The 20513-nt window shown below is 44.9% G+C and overlaps 1 protein-coding gene across 12 annotated transcripts in view; it reads left to right on the top strand.

Annotated features, from left to right (window-relative positions):
• The window catches only part of magi2a (membrane associated guanylate kinase, WW and PDZ domain containing 2a), a 263837-nt gene that overhangs the window by 57112 nt on the left and 186212 nt on the right, over window positions 1-20513 (top strand). For 11 of the 12 annotated variants that reach the window (XM_085769103.1, XM_085769108.1, XM_085769100.1 and 8 more), the window contains exon 2: window positions 16383-16499. In XM_085769103.1, the coding sequence (XP_085625229.1) occupies window positions 16383-16499 (117 nt within the window). Of the gene's footprint in view, window positions 1-14314; window positions 14688-16382; window positions 16500-20513 lie in introns of those variants that run through there. The other variant, XM_085769106.1, reaches the window with a different exon arrangement.

The following is a 20513-nucleotide window of genomic DNA, read 5'->3' as shown; positions in this document are numbered from 1 at the left end:
TCACAACTTGTCCACCAGAGCGTTTTGGAGTTGTTGGATTGTGTATTTGATGAGTTTGATGAGGGAAACCAAGAAATCCTGTGAGCCTCCGTAGCGTAGCTCTGAGCAGCTCGCGTCTCTGCCCCGCTGATCTCAAAACAACATGCACCGATAATTAAAGGTAATGAACCTACTGCTATGACTATAGGGATTATGGCAATAGGCGAATTTGCCAAAATGTTGAACTATCTCTTTAATGCAGTACTCTGTGTGTGTGTGTGTGTGTGTTAGTGTGTGTGTGTGTGTGTGTGAAAACAGGAAGGCGACCGACATCTCCATGTTCAGCCCTCCTGCCGTTTCTCCCCCCGTCTTTGAAATTAAATTTGGAGCAAATATTTTATCCATATTTCCCCTCTGAGCCTCACATTGTCACAGTTCATTAAAATATAATTGAAAAGGAATATTCAACAGCTCACTTTGCACACACACCACTTTACTCCATTACACTCGCTAAAGAAACATTTACAAAGAAAATCATCTTGCTTCTTATTTGCTCTCCGGGAAAAAAAAAAGCTACCCGAGCTCCTCACACGTCACACATGTCTCCTTCCTCACTTCCCATGATTCATCATCGTCTCCGTGTGCACGAAATAAACACAGGGGAACGTGGGATACGCAGGAGTGTGATTCGGCAACAACAATTTTAATCTTCCCTCCATCAGCTTCTATTAGCGGCGGCGCCTGGTTCAGCGGACCGGACCGCTCCCGGGCTCTGATTGGGTTAGTTCAATTAAATTGTCCCCGGTAAGGTGTAATGAGAGCTGTGTGCTGGAGTAAACCTACTGCTGCTGCTGCTGCTGCTGCTGCTGCTGCTGCTGCTGCTGCTGCTGCTGCTGCTGCTGCTGCTGCTGCTGCTGCTGCTGCTGCTGCTGCTGCTGCTGCTGCTGGTGGCCGTTATGATTCAGCCATTACCCAGCAGCCCATTGATATCAATAACACCACATGCACACACAACCACACACACATGCACAAACACACACACACACCCCCTCCAGCCCTCCTTGGGTTTGTCTGCAGCTGTCCTGACTCATCACTCAGCTCCAGCAGACTCCTCCCATCAGCGCTCAGGCTTCATTCACATGATAATGTAGCACACCACAAACAAACCAACAAACAAGGCTGTGTGTGTGTGTGTTTGCATCTCTTGTGCAAAAATAAATACAGTCTGCAAGGTTGAAAATAGGAAGCGAATCTCCTCAGTATGTATGTGTGTGTGTGTGAGTGTGTGTGTGAGTTCCCCTCCTCCTCTTAACTTCCTCTCGACGTCCGACTCATTAATTGTTTTCGAATCAAAAGACTAGACGATTTTAATTACGTGAAACTCACATCAGTGACGGGTCACCGCTGTTAATTACAATTTGGATCTCGCTTTCATAGTTTGCACCGTCACTGCTGTCGGTTGTCACTGTGTGGATGTGTGTGTGTGTGTGGATGTGTGTGTGTGTACAGACCTGTAGGTTGTTTGCATTAAATAATAATCACAGTGTAAATCGCAACTGCGTCCCTTCTTCTTACACAGGTCAGCATACGGGTGATATAACAGGATGTGGGTCGTGCCTTTTAAAAATAAAAGCCCAATTAAGAAACAAAACGTTGATTCTTGACGGTTTCTTCCCGTCCAGCTCGTCTCTTCGTCTGCTTTCTCCTCGTGTCCCCTCCTTAGCTTTATTCTCTCCCCAGCACTAATCAAACCTTATTAAAACTCAAGGATCCACAATTTTTCCTCCAGTCCCGGCAATTAATACAAATACAGCGAGCAGCTATCTGTGACTGAAGGTGTTTCAGCTGGAGAGGCTTTCTTTTTTTATTTTTTCATAATTTTTTAGGTCTCCAAAATGTTCTCCTCTCCGTGTTTTGTGTCCTCGCCCAGATATAGAAAAATGGGAGCATGTGAAATTAATTATAGTATTGTGTGAGATTTGCTTCGCCGGGCCTCTTAGCGCTGCTGTCTTTGCAGTGTGATAGAAGTAATGTTGTTGTTGTCAAGGCAACCGCATTGTTAAAGCAGAGAGGAGCAGAGTTTGAGTCTGCGCTCGGGGGCCCTGAACGCCTCGGACGTGTCGGTGGCGCCGGTTGGATTTCTCCAGGTCTGTGCACCGTCGCAGCAGCCGACTGATACGTTTGGATGGATCCTCGTCAGGTAAATCGAGGCCGTTTTTTCTCCCCCCCCCTTGACTGAGTCTCTGGGACGGTGGTGTGTGGATGCAACTCTTCAGCAGTGGAACCAGGGTTGAAGCTATTTCACACTCTCCTGGACTTCAAAGCCGGCGTGTGCGAGCGGCGCGGATGTGCTCGCTGGCTTTTCACTGCTGATTTCTCACTGGAAGGGCGAACCCACCGAAGAGAGAGGGCTTCACCCCCCCCACCCTTTTCAAATCATCTTTATTGACTTTCTTATTCATCATCAACTTCCGCCTCTGCTCCTCTTTGTGCTGCTCTGTCACACCTCCAACTCAATGTACGTCCTCACAAAGCAGAAGAAGACTTTTCATTCGGTGCCACTTAGTTGACCAGATACTTTAAGGGATAGTTCAACATTTTGGCAAATTGGCCCATTGCCATAATCCCTATAGTCATAGCAGTAGGTTCATTACCTTTATTTGTCAGTGCAAGCTATTTTTAGAACAGTGGAGCAGAGCCACCAGCTGCTCAGCAGTTTTGCATGAATTTGCCTCTAAAACAACTCTGTAGTTGGATTGTGTATTTGATGAGGGAAACCAAGAAATCCCATTAGCCTCCGTAGCGTAGCTCTGAGCAGCTCGCGACTCTGCTCCGCCGTGTAGCTTGCACCGACAATAGGGATTATGCAAATTCGCCAAAATGTTGAACTATCCCTTTAAAACTTTGGAGCGTCTGTTGGTTTGCGACTGGTCGACAGCCTGTTTTTTTTACAATTTCACTGAGCTCAGATTTTTTTGCTCCAGGTGAAAACATGGTCTAAAAACTTTCTTTTGCCTTTTGCTGGTGAAGTTTTGAGAACGGCTAATAAGCTGTGGTCTGCTCTGTTGAGAGCAGCTCAGTGAAGATGGTCGACCACAACTCAACAGCACGACGTCCTGTGTCAAAGTTCACAAAAAGTTAAACTTGTGTGGATCTGCTTTCATTTCAGTTCTGCTGCTGTTTCAAAGCTATTTTTCACACTTGAACCCTTTTAGTCCCACAACAAGACTTTTTCATCTTTTATATCGTTGCGTGTGTGGATGCACAATGTTGTTTTTATTTTTATTTTTTGGGGGGTGTAGTGCAGTGACTCCCAACCTTTTTTGGCTCGTGACCCCATTTCGACATCACAAACTTGTGGCGACCCCGCAATCACGTGACTGTGGCCGTCAATCAAGATGCGCCAGCTCAGATACTGTATTTCTATGCTGCATTTTATTGAACTCGATTTATATTTGAGAAAGTGAAAGTATAGAATACAGTTGTTTAAGATTGTGTGTGGTGTTTTTAATCATAACAATAATTATTTGTTATGATTTTATCAGTAATTGTTTTTGTTAATTACTAGACATTTCAGGTGACCCCATTTGAATTCCAGGTGACCCCACTGGGGGCCCTGACACCAAGGTTGAAAAACACTGGTGTAGCGCCACATTTTATAATAAGGTTGCATTATGTAATAATGTAATAAATGTTTACCTCGCAATATGTAATACATTTTGTTGCACTTGGATGCAAAATTAGGAACGCCCCCGAGTGCTGGATGAAATCGTTTTACAGGAAGAGAAAATACATTTATTATGATGTCAAAATACTCAGATAATAACTTTTTGATATGAATTTGGCAAATATCAACAGGAAAAATGAACAATTAACATGTTGATAAAGGATTCAAGCTGGAATTTTTAATTATTTTTATTTCATGGGGTCTTTTAAATCTATCATAATCAGTTGTAGATTTGAAGCCGATGTGTCTGGCTGATAAAGTGACCCGGTGTTAACAATGTGCGTGTGTGATGATGATGCTAAATGTGTAAAATCAGATTGTTTGTATTGCCATGTCAGGAATATGATTTGTTTTATTGATTTTTTTTCTTTTTTTGATTTGTTTCCAATGAGATGCTATTGATTCTATTGAATCTGCTGCTGTAGCTCTTAATTATTGAAATCGACCTCCAGTGGTGAATCACAAGCAGCAGGCGTGAACTGTAACTCTGAATCTGGTCATTCAACACGTTTTTTCGTGGTTGTTATTATGGGCAAAGATGATTTCAGATATAGAAATAAAACACTCGTTTGAATGGGTTTGATGTAGCTTCAGTCTGGTCCTGGAGAAACCTGCTGGTGTCATGTGACATGTGTGACTTTCACAGATCCGTGTTATCAGTCGTTTTAGACTCGTCTCCTCCGGCTCCATCTGGGGAAAAACAAAAACCTTCCAGTTGCTCTTGACGACTTCTGTGGCTCCAGATGAAATAATAATCAGCTCCAGTTTGAGGATTATTATTACGTTTCTCCCACAAGCACCGACACAAGGAGAAAGAGGCGAAGGCCCGAGAGTGGAGGCAAAACGAAGTGACGGAAGAACAGCAGAGAGGAATTAAAGAGAGCCATTACACCACCGCGTTCAAACTGTGACTGGTTTTGAAGTTAAATACAATAATATGCAGCATTGGCTGGACGCAGGGCTCTACTGCTGCAGAAGTTGAGCCAGTTAAAAGCCCTGGGCAGGTGGCCCGGTGCAGCTGTAAGAGGCAGGGAGCTGATCCAGGAACTGAGACAACAGTTAGTTAATGACATAAGGACCAGAGAGAGTTCAGGCTGCCAAGGCTCTAAAAAGAAAAAAAAAAAAAAAAAAAGACTGGAAACATCATAATAATGAATCTATGACTTGAACGTGTTAAGTGCTCTGTGTCGTTTTGTGCTCATGTGTCGTAATTTTTCATTTCCTGGTTCCACTGCTGTCCAAGAACATCCACATTTCTATACGTGAGTGACAGGTCGGTCGGCTAATTTGCTAATTAAATCGGAGAGAGGGCGGCTTTGGCAGAATCGTCGGCCATATAAAACTTCCTTGCTTTTGCACAGTCAATAATAGAAACACCTACAGGTTTGTGCCCTTTTCAGAAAACGGAGGAATGAGGCTGATTAGCTGCAGCGTTACGTAGGAAATGGCTCCGAGCCCCCGGTCACCTCCAAAAGTGTGACCTCGTACAGAAAAGAGCTCGTCATATTCAATTTATAAGGGCAGTTAAAGTGTGCAAAGGTTAGGCCGGAGGTGTCGGGCCACTTAAACATAAGGATAATGTTGTTAAGGCACAATGGGGACGTCGGACCAGGCACAGGGTAACCTTTATGGGATAAGTCGACATCAGAGAGAAGAGGGGGAATAAACGGCTGCAGGGGGAAGAATGAGTCTCTCAGCCAAAGCAGGGTCACTGGGTGGTTTGATAAACTTGTAGAAATCCAGCTGGAGTGAAGTATTGGCTACGGGGACAGGTGGGATTCATGTCGGGTGCAACCTTTACTTCACCTCAAATACTCCCCCAACCTGGCCGCGCACGCTCTCTGTGTTCAGGCGTAACTTCTCTTCCAAGCTATGAAACAAGACTTTCTCAAGGGTGATACACCTGGAGACACTGCAGAGTGGAGTACTTAGCAGCAGCCGGTGGCTTTTAGGTAAAAAAAAAAAAGAAAAAACACTATAAACTGCCAGTCAAGCCAGCGAGCGCGGCCAGATTTAGCTCTCTGCTTGGGCAGCAGCAGGACTCAGGGACTTAGAGGCTCAAATGTGGTTAAGTTGCCGGGATAGAGAGTGGTTTTACCCGTCCGATGGTTCAGGTGATGCTCCGAGCCGACGGCTGCTGCTGTGGAGGCAACTGAGAGGTCATGACATCACTCAACTACGAGGTCCGGCCTCTGTAGGAGCTGCAGGTCAACCTGTGGTGCACTGGTATGGATGAATTCGCTGCTCTGTTGATTGATAGATGCTCTTCAAGAATAAAAATGATATTAATAATAAACTTTAATAATATAGCACCGTTTTTTAACAAGGTTACAAAGTGCTGTACAGATCAAATACATTGAGACACAAGGAAACCAAATGACGGCCCATCCAATGAAAAATAAAACAAAAGTAAAAGTAAAATCCTGAAAATATCCCGAAAAAATGAAATAAATACAATATTAATAGATGCAGCACTGTTTGCCTAGGGAGTAAAGTGAGTTTTTAAAAGAGATTTGAGACTTGTTTAAAGAGTCGGCTAGAATTCAATACTGGAATAAAATGATGGACCCAAATGACAAAATGAGTATTTTTCTTGCTGCTACCTTTTATAGATGGAATAAAAAAAGTGAGTTAACATTTTAAAAGAGTTAGCACATTATAGAAAAGAAAAAAAAATATTGAAAATGAATTGAACACATGGAACATATTATGCAAGTTTATTAGTGAGAAACCAACCTTCAGCTTCTTCTTTACTGCTTTTTGATGTTTTACTTTAAACCTGCAGCTGTGATCTTTAATTTTTATTTCATTTCAAATATCTAATATTGTATAAAATGAGATTTACTTGTCCTTCTTAGTTATAAAGCAGCTCTAGGTTCTGTATTAACACCTGTCCAGCCTTTCAGCATTAGAGAGAGAGAGGAAATGTGTCAAATGTGGGACCTTTGAGGAAATACTTACCTTTAAAGTGATAATCTGCAAATACTGGCAAACTAAATACTATATTTTTCAAGTAACACACACTCTAACACAGTCAGTGTGTTATTCTTCCCATGCATATAATATCTGATCCACACAGGAGCAGAAGAACCGAAGCGTCAGGCACCAGTCATCGCTACTGTATCACATCCACATTGTTTTCGCTGCTGCTTCACTCCTGCTGTGCCTCCTCACTCGTAAGTGGTACAGTAGGTGGATCATCAGTTGTAATCCGGTTCTGTGCTTCCATGCAAATCACAGCTGGTGCTCGCCCAATAGCGTGAATGCATGCAAATGAGTTTCACACAGTGGAGGTAGAGCACTTTGTGTAATCACATGCTTTGATGGAAAGAAAAAAAAGAAAAAAAAACCTGGGTTCAGATAAAGTTCGGCCAACTTCGTGGTCGCTCTCTGCCAACAAAACTCCTAATACAGATGTGAGGACATGCGAAAAACCCACATTAAGCTTAATGACATTGAATGACTCCTGATTAGTTACATAACACGTTTAGTTCACCTCGGCATTAATTAAAACAAACGTAATAAGACTCATCCAGGGTGTTGGTTGTGATTCCACTGATCCCCGTCCAGGAAGCAGCTCTGGATACAAATCTCACTTTGATCGGTACAAATGGAGCCAGATGTGATTGAATATGTGGCGGTGTGTGCAGTAATATGAGGTGCCGGTCGGCTCCATCAGCCCGTCCACCATCAATCCACCCGCTCCATGTGGTCACTAGTGGACGGCCCGGCGGCTCATGAAGGACATTTTCCATTTCCCTGCTCCTGCAGCAGCAACTATCAGCGTCCTCATTCCCTGGGCTGAAATGGACCGGGCTTCTTTTTTCTTTTTTACCTTTACTGCCACCGCAACAAGACAGATGCTGCACATCAGTAAGAGCGACGTGCACGCGCCTGCGTACGTGCGCCGCAGGCAGCTGGTGTGTGAGCTGAGTGGATTTCCACAGCAATGGGTGAAGTGGGGACGGTCAGAGGAAAGAAAGCAACAGAAGGAAGGTGTTGCTGCGTAATCACCTGTGGGATCTGGAAGCTGGAGAGACGCCGTGTGTGTGTGTATGTGTGTGTTTCAGGAAACGAGGCAAATAATATACTTTTTTTATATTATATTTTTGTGTAAAAAAGGATGATGTAAGAAGTAACTACAAACAAGGAACTGCAGCTCAAGGATTTTGTGAAGAGGTGTTTTTGATTTCTGCTTTGATGACGAGTCTTTCGTTTTGAGTCCGACAGCTCAGACAGGAAATGAAGTTGTTTGACGTCAAGAAAATTCACCTCATGTCACATCTCATCTTTTGTTTGTCGTTCCAAAACCTTTACAAGTCACTGTTGGACCGCATCACTGTTATGATCGTCACTGTTATGAAAGTCGTTGCTTGAGCACATGTCGACCTCGGTTGAACTGCTCGGTTCAGGTGGAGGAGCAGTCGTGGTGAAAAGACTTGGAAACATGAAGATGAAGATCTTTTTCTTCACCTGTCAGCGTTCTCTGTGCAGAATCACTTCTTCATCGTCTTTATCATAACATCACACTTGCTTCCACCTTTCCCTCCAACTCTCAGCATTCACAATTCAAGGTTTTCTCACTCTAACATAAGTAGACGTCGTTTTTCACCCTAGAAAATTCATCTCATTGGACAGTCTCCACTTCAAACATCTCTAACCTCTTTACCATCTTTGACAAGTTGTGACCTGCACATTCACCACGCTATGAGATAATAACAGAACATTATGAGACAGAGTTGTTTTCGAGGCAAATGACTGCTTGACGAAAAACTGCCTCCGACAGGAACGCGCATCAGTGGTTTTGCAGGAATTTACCTCTAAAACAACTCTGTCTCGTAACGTTGTGTTATTATCTCATAGCGTGGTGAATGTGCAGGTCACAACTTGTCCACTAGAGCATTTTGGAGTTGTTGGATTGTGTATTTGATGTATGATGATGGAAACCAAGAATTCCCATGAGTCTCCGTAGCGTAGCTCTGAGCAGCTCGCGGCTCTGCTCCGCCGTTCTAAAAATAGCTTGCACCGACAATGAAAGGTAACAAACCTACTGCTATGACTATAGGGATTATGCCAATGGGCCAATTTGCCAAAATGTTGAACTATCCCTTTAACAGACTGATTGCTTTTACTTATTTACCACAAATCTCCAAGACATCCATTGACTCTGTCCTTGAAAACTCAGTAGCCTCATAGTGAACACAACTCAAGCCAGTTACAGGCTTCTGAAATGAATGGAAACCAATGGCATGTGACGTTTTATCATTACATCAGTGGTGTTGTCTCTTAAACACCATAACTTTTACTAAGTATAATTTGAATTTTTGTCCATTTTTGTTGCTTAAACGTCACTTTTAGCTACATGTTAATGTGAAATTAACATGTTATTGGCCTGCATGTGTGTGTCTGGCTCCATCTGAAAACCAGTTGGTGTTTTTGGATTCCAGCTCCTCCACCACAGACTTGGCCTCATGTATGTTCACTGAGGCCTAATCAGCGGTGCACAGTGTGTTATGTGTGGTGAATCTGGCGAGGTTCGGAGCTTCACCCTGAACTTTTAATTAGTCTGATTATCCTAACAGCTGTCTGCTGGCGCTGCACGACTTAAACGCACACACACGCATGCACGTAGTGTCTGTGATAATGCTACATACGTGGCGGTGGCGGCCGGCCGGCGGGCGCCCTCGCAGGAGGAGGAGGATGTGATAAATGTTGTGAGCGTCACGAGGCTGTGTTGACAGCGCCGCCAGCTCCGGCTGACTGTCACCTCGTCCTCCACGCTGGATCCTCAGTGATAGTGGAAAGTTTTCAGACTCGCTCTTTGAGGCGACTGTCAGCATCCTGCTGCTGCCGAGGCTTTGTTTAGAGTCTGTGATGTGTCGTGTGTTCGTGTCCATCATGACGACACCGTGAGCTCGTTTCACTGCGCGTTGTTTGTTTTATTCTGAAGATATTCTGTCACACTGCAGCTATTCCCTTTTTTTTCCTGACCCAGGGATCCATACAGGTGTTAATCATCTGTATATAGTTAATGATAATGTTAGCGAAGGGCTGGTGATTTGTTTATTTCAGCAAATATTGTGATATGAGTCATTTTTGCATTTCATCTTCTCTGGAAAACAACTCAAGTCTTGTTCTTTTACATCCTGAGAATATGATTTGTCGGCCGAGGCGTCTCAGCAGCAGCACAACACTACACTTATGGTCTGTTTTGACACATTTTACTTTTTAAAAAGCTACCGTAAAAAATGACAGCTCCTGCCTTTGGGATTTTTCACTTGCCGATCTTAATATTTGAATAATATTTTGACCAGTTTTCCAGCCCTATTATTAAACCTTTGTCTAATGATTGAGAAAGTGATTTATTTCATTTGATATGCAAATCTCAGTTAGAAAATATGGAAATGTGACGCCTTCAACTGTTCACTGCTCTGGAGTTTTACTACTTTTAGTCTCACAGGAGGTTTAATTCACAAATTTGATGATTTGCAGTTTTATCCTGACAATGTCAAGATTTCCCCTTTGACTCAAGTTCCAGTCTCTGATCAACGCGGTGAAGCTTTTGTGTCGCCTCCTTGACACTGTGGAAAGTCTGTGTCACTTGATGATTGATCACCGTCCCTGTAAAACTTTCACCGCACAAGTTTGTATGTTTTTTTTTTTTTCCCTTTGCAAGTCAGTGGAGCAGTGAGTGATCTCTCGCCCTCTGTTAATCTGTTTCTGTTTGACATCAGTGACAGCGCTGCTTAAATTCCCACCTTTTTTCCCCCAAAAGAATCACAACACTTAATTCCCATTTGCAAAAAAACCCAACAAAAAACTGTTATTTATTAAACCCTTAAATAGACGCTGCGAAGGAATCTCTGCACCGTGCAAATTATAGTTTTTAACTGCAAATCAAAACTCGATAAACCATGAATAATTCATTACACACGCAACCCTGGTTTACCTTGATGAAAAGGAAATGAATTGGGCCATGTGTTGAGAGGCGCAGCATCTTTAAGTCTGAGTGTTGCTGCTCAGAGCTTCACCTGAGCTCACGTGCAGCAGCAGCGGTGTGAAGCTCCAGGTAGGAGGCGGTCCTCCGTCCCAGCACCTCTTCCTCCCGCTGGAACCAGCTGCTCCTCTTGTTTTCTCGGCTCTCCACAGGCTGTTCTTTCTCCTCGCGGCTTCCCGGGGGAGATCTCCACGGCACCTGCTCGGCTTAAACGGTGGATTCTTCTCTTCGGCAAAACAACAACAATTTTCATTCACCCATCTGTTTAGGAAACTGTTGTCGTATAGGCTACCTCCTAAACTACAAGGATGCCTCCCTCCCGTCTCCCCGTCGTCTTTGCATGTGCAGCATCGTTTCTGTTTCCTCTCCTCTCAAGGTCAAAGCAGAAATAATATCACAGTAATGAGTATAAATGCACGTATCTCTCTCCTCTCCTCTCCTCTCCGCTCCTCGCTGCCTCTGTCGTCCACTTTCTCCCTGTCGGCGGCATCACGCATCAGTGTCGTCATGCAGGAAGAGCTGATGAGGGGCAACCTTGAGAGAGCGTGAGCATCACATTTGTTTAACTGACCTCCTTCAGCCTCACACACCTCACTGACTCCAGACCAGTGGAGGAGCAGTTGCTACAATCATTGCACACACTAAATCTATTTTTAGACACAGATGAATATTGGGCCATATTGAGAAGAGGTGCAGTCACCGGTGTGTTTGTGTTTTAGCCGCTGAGAGGATTCCTGGTCTAACTGGTTTTCGTTCGGCTCCTCCTGGCATCCGCCTGCGGCTGAAAAGATAAAAGTTAATTAGCAGAAAATGAGCAATAATTTTCATCATCGAACTAATTGTTTAAGTCTGTGATTGACCAAACCTGCCATGCACATACAATGTAGGAGAAAGACAATAGAAATGGAGCAGAAGAAGTTTCGCCTGCACATCTGGAGCAACAGTGGAAATAAAACAGCAAAAAGCAGAACTAATGAGTTGATGGACCAGTTAAATCCAGATATCACAGCTCCTCCGTCTTCAGTCTGCAGCTGTGTGTTGTGTTCACATGCAAGACACAAGAAATGGGAGGTCAGGAAGAATAGAAGAGGAAAGGAGGAACAGAGTGGGAGAGAAAACAGTGGAATAAGAAAGACGGGTCAGTGAAGTACACACTGGTAAAAAAAAACATAGTCAAACTGATCCTGACACAAAACCTCTGGTCTGATCTGATGAAGATCAGATGGATAATGGCTATTTGATAGTAGTTTTTGCCACATATAATAGATATCAGTGACAACAATGGCAGATGTTCTGAATTATGTATTTTGTTTTGATTTTGAGAAATCTTCCCCTCAGTTACCACAGTGACCAAATTTATAACTATTACCGCAACAAATTGGACTTTAGCCTAAAAAACAGAGGTCTGTGGCTTGTGCATGACCCAAAATAAGAATAACAGTGAAAAGCTAGCTTAATATTGATTTACAATTTGTGATGACATGCAGTACAGCCACAGGTTGGACTCAAACTGTGCAAAGGTCGCAGCCTTTATAGTAACAGGTGGGGATCAGTAGTATTTACTTTGGTTTACTTCACAGGCCTTTTAGGATGTAGTTTATATAAGAAATGCACAAAAATACAAGAGAAATTGTCTTTAAAAATACACCATGCACATGTATTATAAAGGAAACTCTATAATAAATAAATAAAGTTGCTCATTAGTTGCTAGAAGATATAAAGTTCCAGGTTTGCAGGATTTGTAGCGTCCACGACGGACAGATTTATTAACAGCGAAGAGAAGACACTCATCAGTCAAACATCTTCGGTCTAAATCTAGAAATACGGCTCTCAAGCTCCAGATGCTTTTATCTTTAATGTTTAAAAACTCAGTTACCAATTTTGCCCCATGTTTAGATGAATAACGACCTGTCAGGGGCAGTCCCAGTCCTTCTGAGTATAAAATCCGTCTCCTTTCCTCTGTTTAATCATTAAAAACCGGATCCATATATTCAGAGGCTTTTTGAACCACAGGTCGCTCAGAACAAGATGCAGCTTTAGGCCTTTTTTTTAATACCTGTCTTTTTCTCGCTGCTCTCTGACATTTTGACTGAAGCAGCCAATTAACATCGAAAAGAAAAACCCCTAGAATATATATTATTATTATTACGCATAAATTAGATATGTGACCTAACATGTAAATGTCAGAGGATGAGTTTTATCCATAATTGTTAGACGCAGCAGCCGTTGATGTGATGTCAAGCTGAGTTTGTGAGCGTTGACATGTAAACATGATCTCATAAATATAGAATAATAGATATTATTATTTTTTGGAGGAACAGAGGAGGAGATGAATGGGAAGGTTGTGTGAGCTGATGCATCAACAACCTCATTAGCGGGAGAGGTGTCTGAGTTTCACCATGTGGTCGCTGATGGTGGGAGAAGGGGGCAGAGCCGGGGTCATGAGGATGCAACAAGCCGGAGGGTGTGTGTGTGTGTCTGTGTGTGTGTCAGGGGATGGCTTTTAACCCTCCTGTTTTACTCCTGGGTCTAGGAAAGAAATATGAAAGGAAGGAAGGAAGGAAGGAAGGATGGAAAAAGGGAAAGATGGGAGGGAAAAAGGAAGGAAAGATAGTTGGAGGGAGGAAACAGATTGGGGCGAAAAGGAAGGGAGGGAGGGAGGGAGGGAAAAAGATTGTGGAAAGAAGGAAAGAAAGATGAGGGGAAGGAACAGATTCATTCAAGGAAGGAAGAAGGGAAAAAGGAAGGAAAGATGGAGGGAACAAATCAGGTCAATTTGATCAAAAGAGGAAGGAAGGAAGGAAGGAAGGAAGGAAGGAAGGGAAAAAGGAAGGAAGGAAGGAAGGAAGGAAGGAAGGAATGAATGAAGGGGAAAAGGATTGTGGAAGGAAGGAATGAAGGGGAAAAGGATTGTGGAAGGAAGGACGGAAGGAAGGAAGGAAAGGAAAAAGGATTGTGGAAGGAAGGAAGGAAGGATGGAGGAAGGGAACAGATTGAGTCAATTTGATCAAAAGAGGGAGGAAGGAAGGAAGGGAAAAAGGATTGTGGAAGGAAGGAAGGAAGGAAGGGAAAGATGATTGTGGAAGGAAGGAAGGGAAAAAGGATTAAGGAAGGAAGGAAGGAAGGAAGGAAGGAAGGAAGGAAGGAAGGAAGGAAGGAAGGAAAAAGGATTGTGGAAAGAAGGAAGGGAAAAAGGAAGGAAGGAAGGAAAAAGGATTGTGAAAGGAAGGAAGGAAGAAAGGGAGGGAAAAAGGATTGTGGAAAGAAGGAAGGGAGAAAGGAAGGAAGGAGGAAGGGAACAGATTGGGTCAGTTTGACCCAGCAGGACGACAGGAGGGTTAATGTGACAGAGGCGAGTGCAGCAGCTGCAGCGCGGCGTGCAGCAGACAGGGGGCGTCGTAGGACACCAGAATCCAGAGGGATCAGTGAAGGAGCCGGGATCTCATCAGAGCGATCGGTCCCCAACACCACCGCTACCGCTGGAGCCGCGCATCCACGGTCGCTCTCCCTCACTCACAGCATCACACTCTCTCTCTCTCTCCCTCTTGCACACACACACTTCTCCTCCTCCTCCTCCTCCTTTCCCTCTCTCTCTCTCTCTCTCTCTCTGTCTCTCTGCCTCGGTGCCACTCATCCCTCCGCGCGCTCTCTCCTGTTTCATCTCTCCCACCGTGTGGAGCGCAGGGGGAGGAGGTGATCCGGCTCCCGGTGTTGGTGCCTCCTGGCAGCGGCTGCGTTTGGCTGCAGAGTTGGGAACCTGAGGGACAGGACAGTACTCTTCTGTGTGTGTGTGCTGCTGCTGCTGCTGGTGGTGTGTGTGTGTGTGTATGTGTGTGTGTGCATGTGTTGTGTATGTGTGTGGGGAAAAAAAAAAAAAAAAGATCCGGCGCAAGATTTCCTCCAGCGGAGATTTATTTGCATCACAAAACCTGTGGAAAGAGGACTGACACTCCACTGGCTGCACAACCACTGTCCGCACAAGAGGTGCCATTTAAGTGTGTTAATATGTGTAGTGTTGTGTACTGTTGTGTGTAGTGTGTGATTGTGAGTCCGCTCACCTTTTCAGCATGCACGTTCATCGGCTCGGCTTCTTTTCTCATGCAAATGTTTGAACCGGCTGCTGCTGCTGCTCGGCGTCTCTGACGGAGACACAGACGCTCCGAGAGATGCAGGTTTGCATGATGGAAACGTGAATTAGTTGGGCTCTGACAGATTAGTGCATGTTGGTGTGTGTTTGTGTATGTGTGTGTGTGTAGAGTGTGTGTCGACCTGCAGGATGTGCTGAATGGAAGACCCCCCCTCCTCCTCCTCTCCTCTCCTCTCCTCTCTCTCTACACACCAAATCGACAGACAAACTTCCAAACTGGGTTATCCATGAATTGATGTGCCGCTCATTAACATCCCTCACCTCCTGTCTCTCTCTCACTCTATCTATGTGTGTGTGTGTTGAGTGTTTTCGCTGCGTCCGCGTCCGTGTGTGTCATGTGTGTTGTGTGCTCTAGAACGCATCATGTGTGTCACTGCCACTGGATCACAGAGAGAGAGACAGAGAAGGGGGGAAAAGGAGAAGAAGGAGAGGAGGAATGAGGATGGAGAGGAGTAGGGAGGGTTTGGGGGGTTGAGGGGGGGGGGCTAAATGGTTTGTGGCGTTGGTCCAAGTTGCTGCTTTTAAAGAGGATGTTGAAGGTTAGACCGATGTCTCTCCTCCGCTCCTTCACCTCCACACTGAGGAGCAACACGGATGAGGAGTGCGTCGGTCGACTCGGCATCATGAGGAATCCCTTAAGTAACGTCAAGTAGAGCTGCCCCCCCCCTCTTCTTCCTCCTCCTCCTCCTCCTCCTCCCACCAACCTGTGCTGTCCTCCCTCCATTTGAAATGTGATTATATTAGTGTGTGGCAGAGTAGATAGATGGAGTATTTGTTGTTAAGGGGTGGGGGGTGAAGTGAAGAGCTGATGCTTATTTTAGCTTTGCTTTGCTCTCCCCTCTCTACTCCCCCATGGGATTTGCCCTTGCCTTCCATCTCTTCTCTGTCGCTACCTCTATCACTTCTTCTCTATTACCCCCCCCCACTCCCACTCCCCCCATCATATCTTCTTTCTTGCTGAGGCAGCGAGACCGATGGTTCAAAGTGGAAGTCCACTCATGCAACTGGGAGAGACTAGAGATGGAGGGAGGGAGAGAGGGAGTGTTCAGGTGAGGGTGGAGAGGAGAGGAGAGGAGGAGGAGGGGTGGGGGGCTGATTTATGTGTAGCCGTTTTCTCCACACGTGTTTGGCCACGGCTCCCAATTAACACCTCCACCAATCCATGGCTGCACTTGACAGATGCCGTGGCGCAGAGAGAGAGAGAGAGAGGCCGCGGTGCGTTCATTAGCGTCAGCCATTTGTGTTTGTGTTTGTTTTGTTTTAGCAAATTCAAATGGTTTGTCGCCGTGTGTTTCCCAGTGGTTTCTGGGTCGTTTGTCGCCTCCACCGCTTGCTCTTAGAAGTTTGGAAATTACACAGAAAACAACAGCAGCAGTGTCTTCTGGGTAATTCCAGCTTGTTGTCCCCATTTTCCCCCCAATATTCTGGTTCTTTTCCGTCCTCCAACCTGTTTCCCTTCACCTCCGCAGCAGCTCGGCCTGTCAGAGTGATTGATTTGATGGTTCTGATTGCTGTCCCTCCTGTTCCTCCAGGGGGCGTGATAGACAAGGACCTGCGCCACTACCTCAACCTGCGCTTCCAGAAAGGCTCGGTGGACCACGAGCTGCAGCAGATCATCCGGGACAACCTCTACCTCCGCACCGTCCCCTGTGAGTTCCCCCCTCCTCCTTTTAACATCCACGTTCACCTCCTTTAGTGAGGTGTTTATCGTGGGGGTTTTTTTATGCTGTCAGCTGCAGGTTTACTCTGTGACATCTCCTTTGTAGGATGAATTATTGCTCTGTGGGGCAATAGAATAAAGGGCAGAAACAGCAGATGCCCAAATATGATCATGTCAGCACAGGCAAAGACAGATCCTACTGTACATTTCCCATAGTGCAAATCACTCATTTCATTCATAAATACCCACATTCCTCTAAAGCCAAGACTGTGTGTTGGCTGTGTGACCCTGGTGACATCACTGTGACATCATCAGGGTTATAGAGATGTTTTCAGCCGTCAAGTTGAGTTGAGTGAACTTGGATGTGCTCACATGTTTTGCATATTTATAAATGCAGTAGAAAAAAAATCACATCACATTTATTCCAACTTGGATCACTCATGAACTATTCGAGCCAATCAGACGCTCTGAATTTCCACAGCAGCTGTGCACATCTGCTAATGACCACACAGCTCCACAGCGAGCGACTAAATGAACTTTGATCCGTCACCCACTGGACACAGAGTAAACCTGGCTGCCAGGTAGAAGATGCTACCTGAGCTGCAGTGCTGTATGTGTGTGTATGTGTGTGTGAGAGGGGGTCAATATGGACAGTTTGTACTGAATATGCTAAACTTCCCTCCTGGAAACACTGTGTACTTAGATCCCCGCTCCCCCCTCCTCCTCCTCCTCCTCCTCCTCCTCCTTTTTCCTCTTGGCCTCAGTCCCAAACCCCCCAATGATCCGTCTGTGGCTGTAATTGATTAGCTGCTGCAGTGTTGGTTTGGGTGCAATCGGACCTGTCTGGAAGTTCAGCTCTTTCAGAATGAAGCGTTGACTGCAGCTCTCCGTCTCTAATTAGCTGCATTAGCTGCTCCACAAGAGTACACAGGTTAGCAAGTGTTGTGTAGACAATCACAGACTTTGGAGAGCGCTGAACTCTTGATACTTGGTGGTTCTTTAGTTCTGGAGATCATTTCTAACTCAATGCTTGCCTGGGTTATATGTGTGTATGTGTGTGGCCTTTATCGGTCTTATTAAGCCTGCAGTGCTTAAATGAGCTTAGACGTACTGATGTTTGATCCATATTCTTCTGACTCCTGTTTGCCATTTGTTTGCTGAATATATGCTCATTGCCCATCAGTCAATAGCGATATTAAAAGGTGTCTTCTTTGTGTGTGTACAAGCTGTTATCTGTGTAAAGTGTGTGTTCGCCCTCACCGTGCCTTCAGGCCCAGCTGTCTGCTGGCTAACTCTGCCCTGAATCCTTAATGGAGGTGCATTCTCCTGGTTCAGGAGGAGCAGGCAGCGCCGATTTCACCGGAGCCACTTCGCCATCCAAGTATTTGTTTGCGACAGAGGCGTAATTTTCTCTGATAACCACTCACAGAGTCGGTGCCGCTGAGGTATTGGAGATAGAGAAAGAGGTGAACAGTAAGGAGTGAGAACAAATGGGTGAACAAATAGAGGGAGAAAAGCACAAAAGGAAATGGTCGGGGCGGGGGAGAGGTTTGGATGGTGAGGGGTGAGGGGGGGGGTTGATGATAGGACACGGGCTATGATAACCACATAAGTAAATGGACTGCAGATAAACTGTTGCAGAGAGAGAGAAAGGGAGGTAAGGGAAGGTTAACTGGTGCATTAATGAAGCTCCAACAATGGGCCTCAGTGCTGCTGAGAGAGAGAGGCTTAGTCATGACTGAGCTGGGCTTTTCATATCTGGATGGAGTGATGGATGGATGGATGGATGGATGGATGGATGGATAATATGGGGTGTACACATATCCATTTGTTGGAGTGTTGTCTTTGTTCAGCTCTACATTTGCTTTCCTATCGGTGTCTGTCTGTTTGTGTGATATAAGTGTGCTGGCATTTTAAACCACAACTCTCTTGGAAACCGGGGGTCTAGATCACGAGAGACCGTCCTGCTCCACCGAAAAGGTCAAACGACAAAAATTATGAGAAGTGACGTACGGCAACCTTTTGGTACGATGACAGCTGATGGTTTGATGGAAGTGCCGGCGTAACGCTGATTGGATACCGTGATACCTCGATGCGCTGACGGATGCATTGAGACACTGACAAGCAAATAAACAGACAAATTGACTCAAGAGGTTCTGTCTTTCTAGACTGCAGGAACCAGGGTCTACGTGAAGGCCTTTACTATGGAGATGGAACTTTCCAGTGACCTGGGAACCTATAGGAGGCCTATCATGTATTTTTGTAATGATTATTAAACAAAGGACAAACACAAACCTTGAGGTGTTTACAGCTTCCATGTTTTTCAAGACTTTCTTTATTGATCGTCTTGACTCCTTTGCGACAACTTGTACCCATCATCTTCACAGTTCTTCAAGTAGAAGAAGAAGGCCTTAGGGCTCCTAAGTTGTTGAGACAATTAAACCCAATTTATACCTTGCAGCTTCCAGCTATCTAATCTAGATAAGGTTAAATGCAAGGTCTACATACATGTTTTCTGGGTTTCTACTGCAACCTAAAGTCCCAGGAAGATGATGCAAATAGGGCTAATAACATATGGAAAACCAGTTAAAGGGATCCTTCAACCAAATTTGATAATTCACCAATTTTCTACTCACCGCCATTGCCAAGGAAGGGTTTGGAGAACTTTCGGAGTTACTTTTTCATGTGGCGGCTTCAGGACACTTGGGTCAGTACAGATGAGCAGTATGGAGGTAGTGTGTGTTTTGGACAATTCAAGAGTGAGCTCTATCCATCACCATTATATGAAAATCCGTTGCCAGCCGGACCCCCCCTGGAACTCCAAAAGCGTTTTGATTGGAAAATTGGTGAATTATCCATTTTGGGTGAAGTATCCCTTTAAGATAAATGCACTACCCAGTCCAGTAGGTGGTGACCAATCGGAAATTCAGCACTCCAGACCACACCCCCCAAGTTCCTGATCCTTTGGAAACTACTATGCTCTGACTGGAGAGTTTTTTGGGGGTAGATTTGTTTCCCCAGATCTATATTTAGACCCTGGTTCCTCCACATAGTTCCTAAAAATGTTCCTGGGCAAAGTTCCTGCAGTTGAAACATGTTGTGAACTTGTGATAGGGTCAAATTGGCTGGACCACTTCTAGACATGGTCTTGGTTTGGTTCGTAAATCTCCATTATCAACAATTATCACCTCCTCAACAAATAGAAATCCATCCAACCAACCCAACTTAGAAGGCCCAATGACTCAGATCTGTTAGTGTTCAGGAAATATATCCAGATCCAGATAAAGTTTTAACACCAGGTGTAAAGTGAGTCTTTGACACCGGACCAAGGGAGGAGAAGAACCGGGGGAAAACTCTTATCTACAGTTGAGGAGCTGAGAGCTACATTTTCAGTCTGATCTATGATAAGTGATAAATCTAAAGGGAGACCAAGGGGGCGAGAGAGAAAAGAGAATTATAAGTGATAGATCTGAAGTAGTTCATCACAGCAATTTAAACATAACCCTTGAGTGGTAAAGAAAAGACATTTTTCTCAGGGATGGAGGCTGACGGGCCGACAGCGGCGGAGAGTTACTGCCACTCATGCCAATCGTGGGGGTTTTGGACGGAGTCGGCCGGGGCAGCTAAGGCTGTGCCAGCTCTTAGACAAATTGCCTGGTTGAAATCCAAGGTCAGAGCATTAATAGCCTGAGCCCATGTGAAATCAGGCCTATCGTCTGGTAATCCACATAGATTTGATGTGGGAGATGGAGAGCGGAGGAAAAAGGGGGTAAGTGTGTGTGTAGACTAGTCGTGACGCCTAAGTGGGCTACACATGACCGAGAACGGCTGAATTATTTAAGGGAAAATTGAACTGGAAAACAGGGCAATTAAATATACAGCGTTTTTTTTTCTTCTAATAACCTGACTTTCACACAGTTTCAGATGCATGCTCGTTTTTACAGCTGTGTACACTGCAGAGCCGAGCAGGGAAAATATTTCAAAAAACATTTTTAAATATTTG

This window comes from Trachurus japonicus, chromosome 23, assembly GCF_045865225.1.
Source record: "Trachurus japonicus isolate A0001 chromosome 23, Traja_1.0".
In the NCBI taxonomy this organism is placed as follows: domain Eukaryota; kingdom Metazoa; phylum Chordata; class Actinopteri; order Carangiformes; family Carangidae; genus Trachurus; species Trachurus japonicus.
Note: the sequence above shows the minus strand (reverse complement) of the source record. Positions and strands in the feature narration are given on the sequence as shown.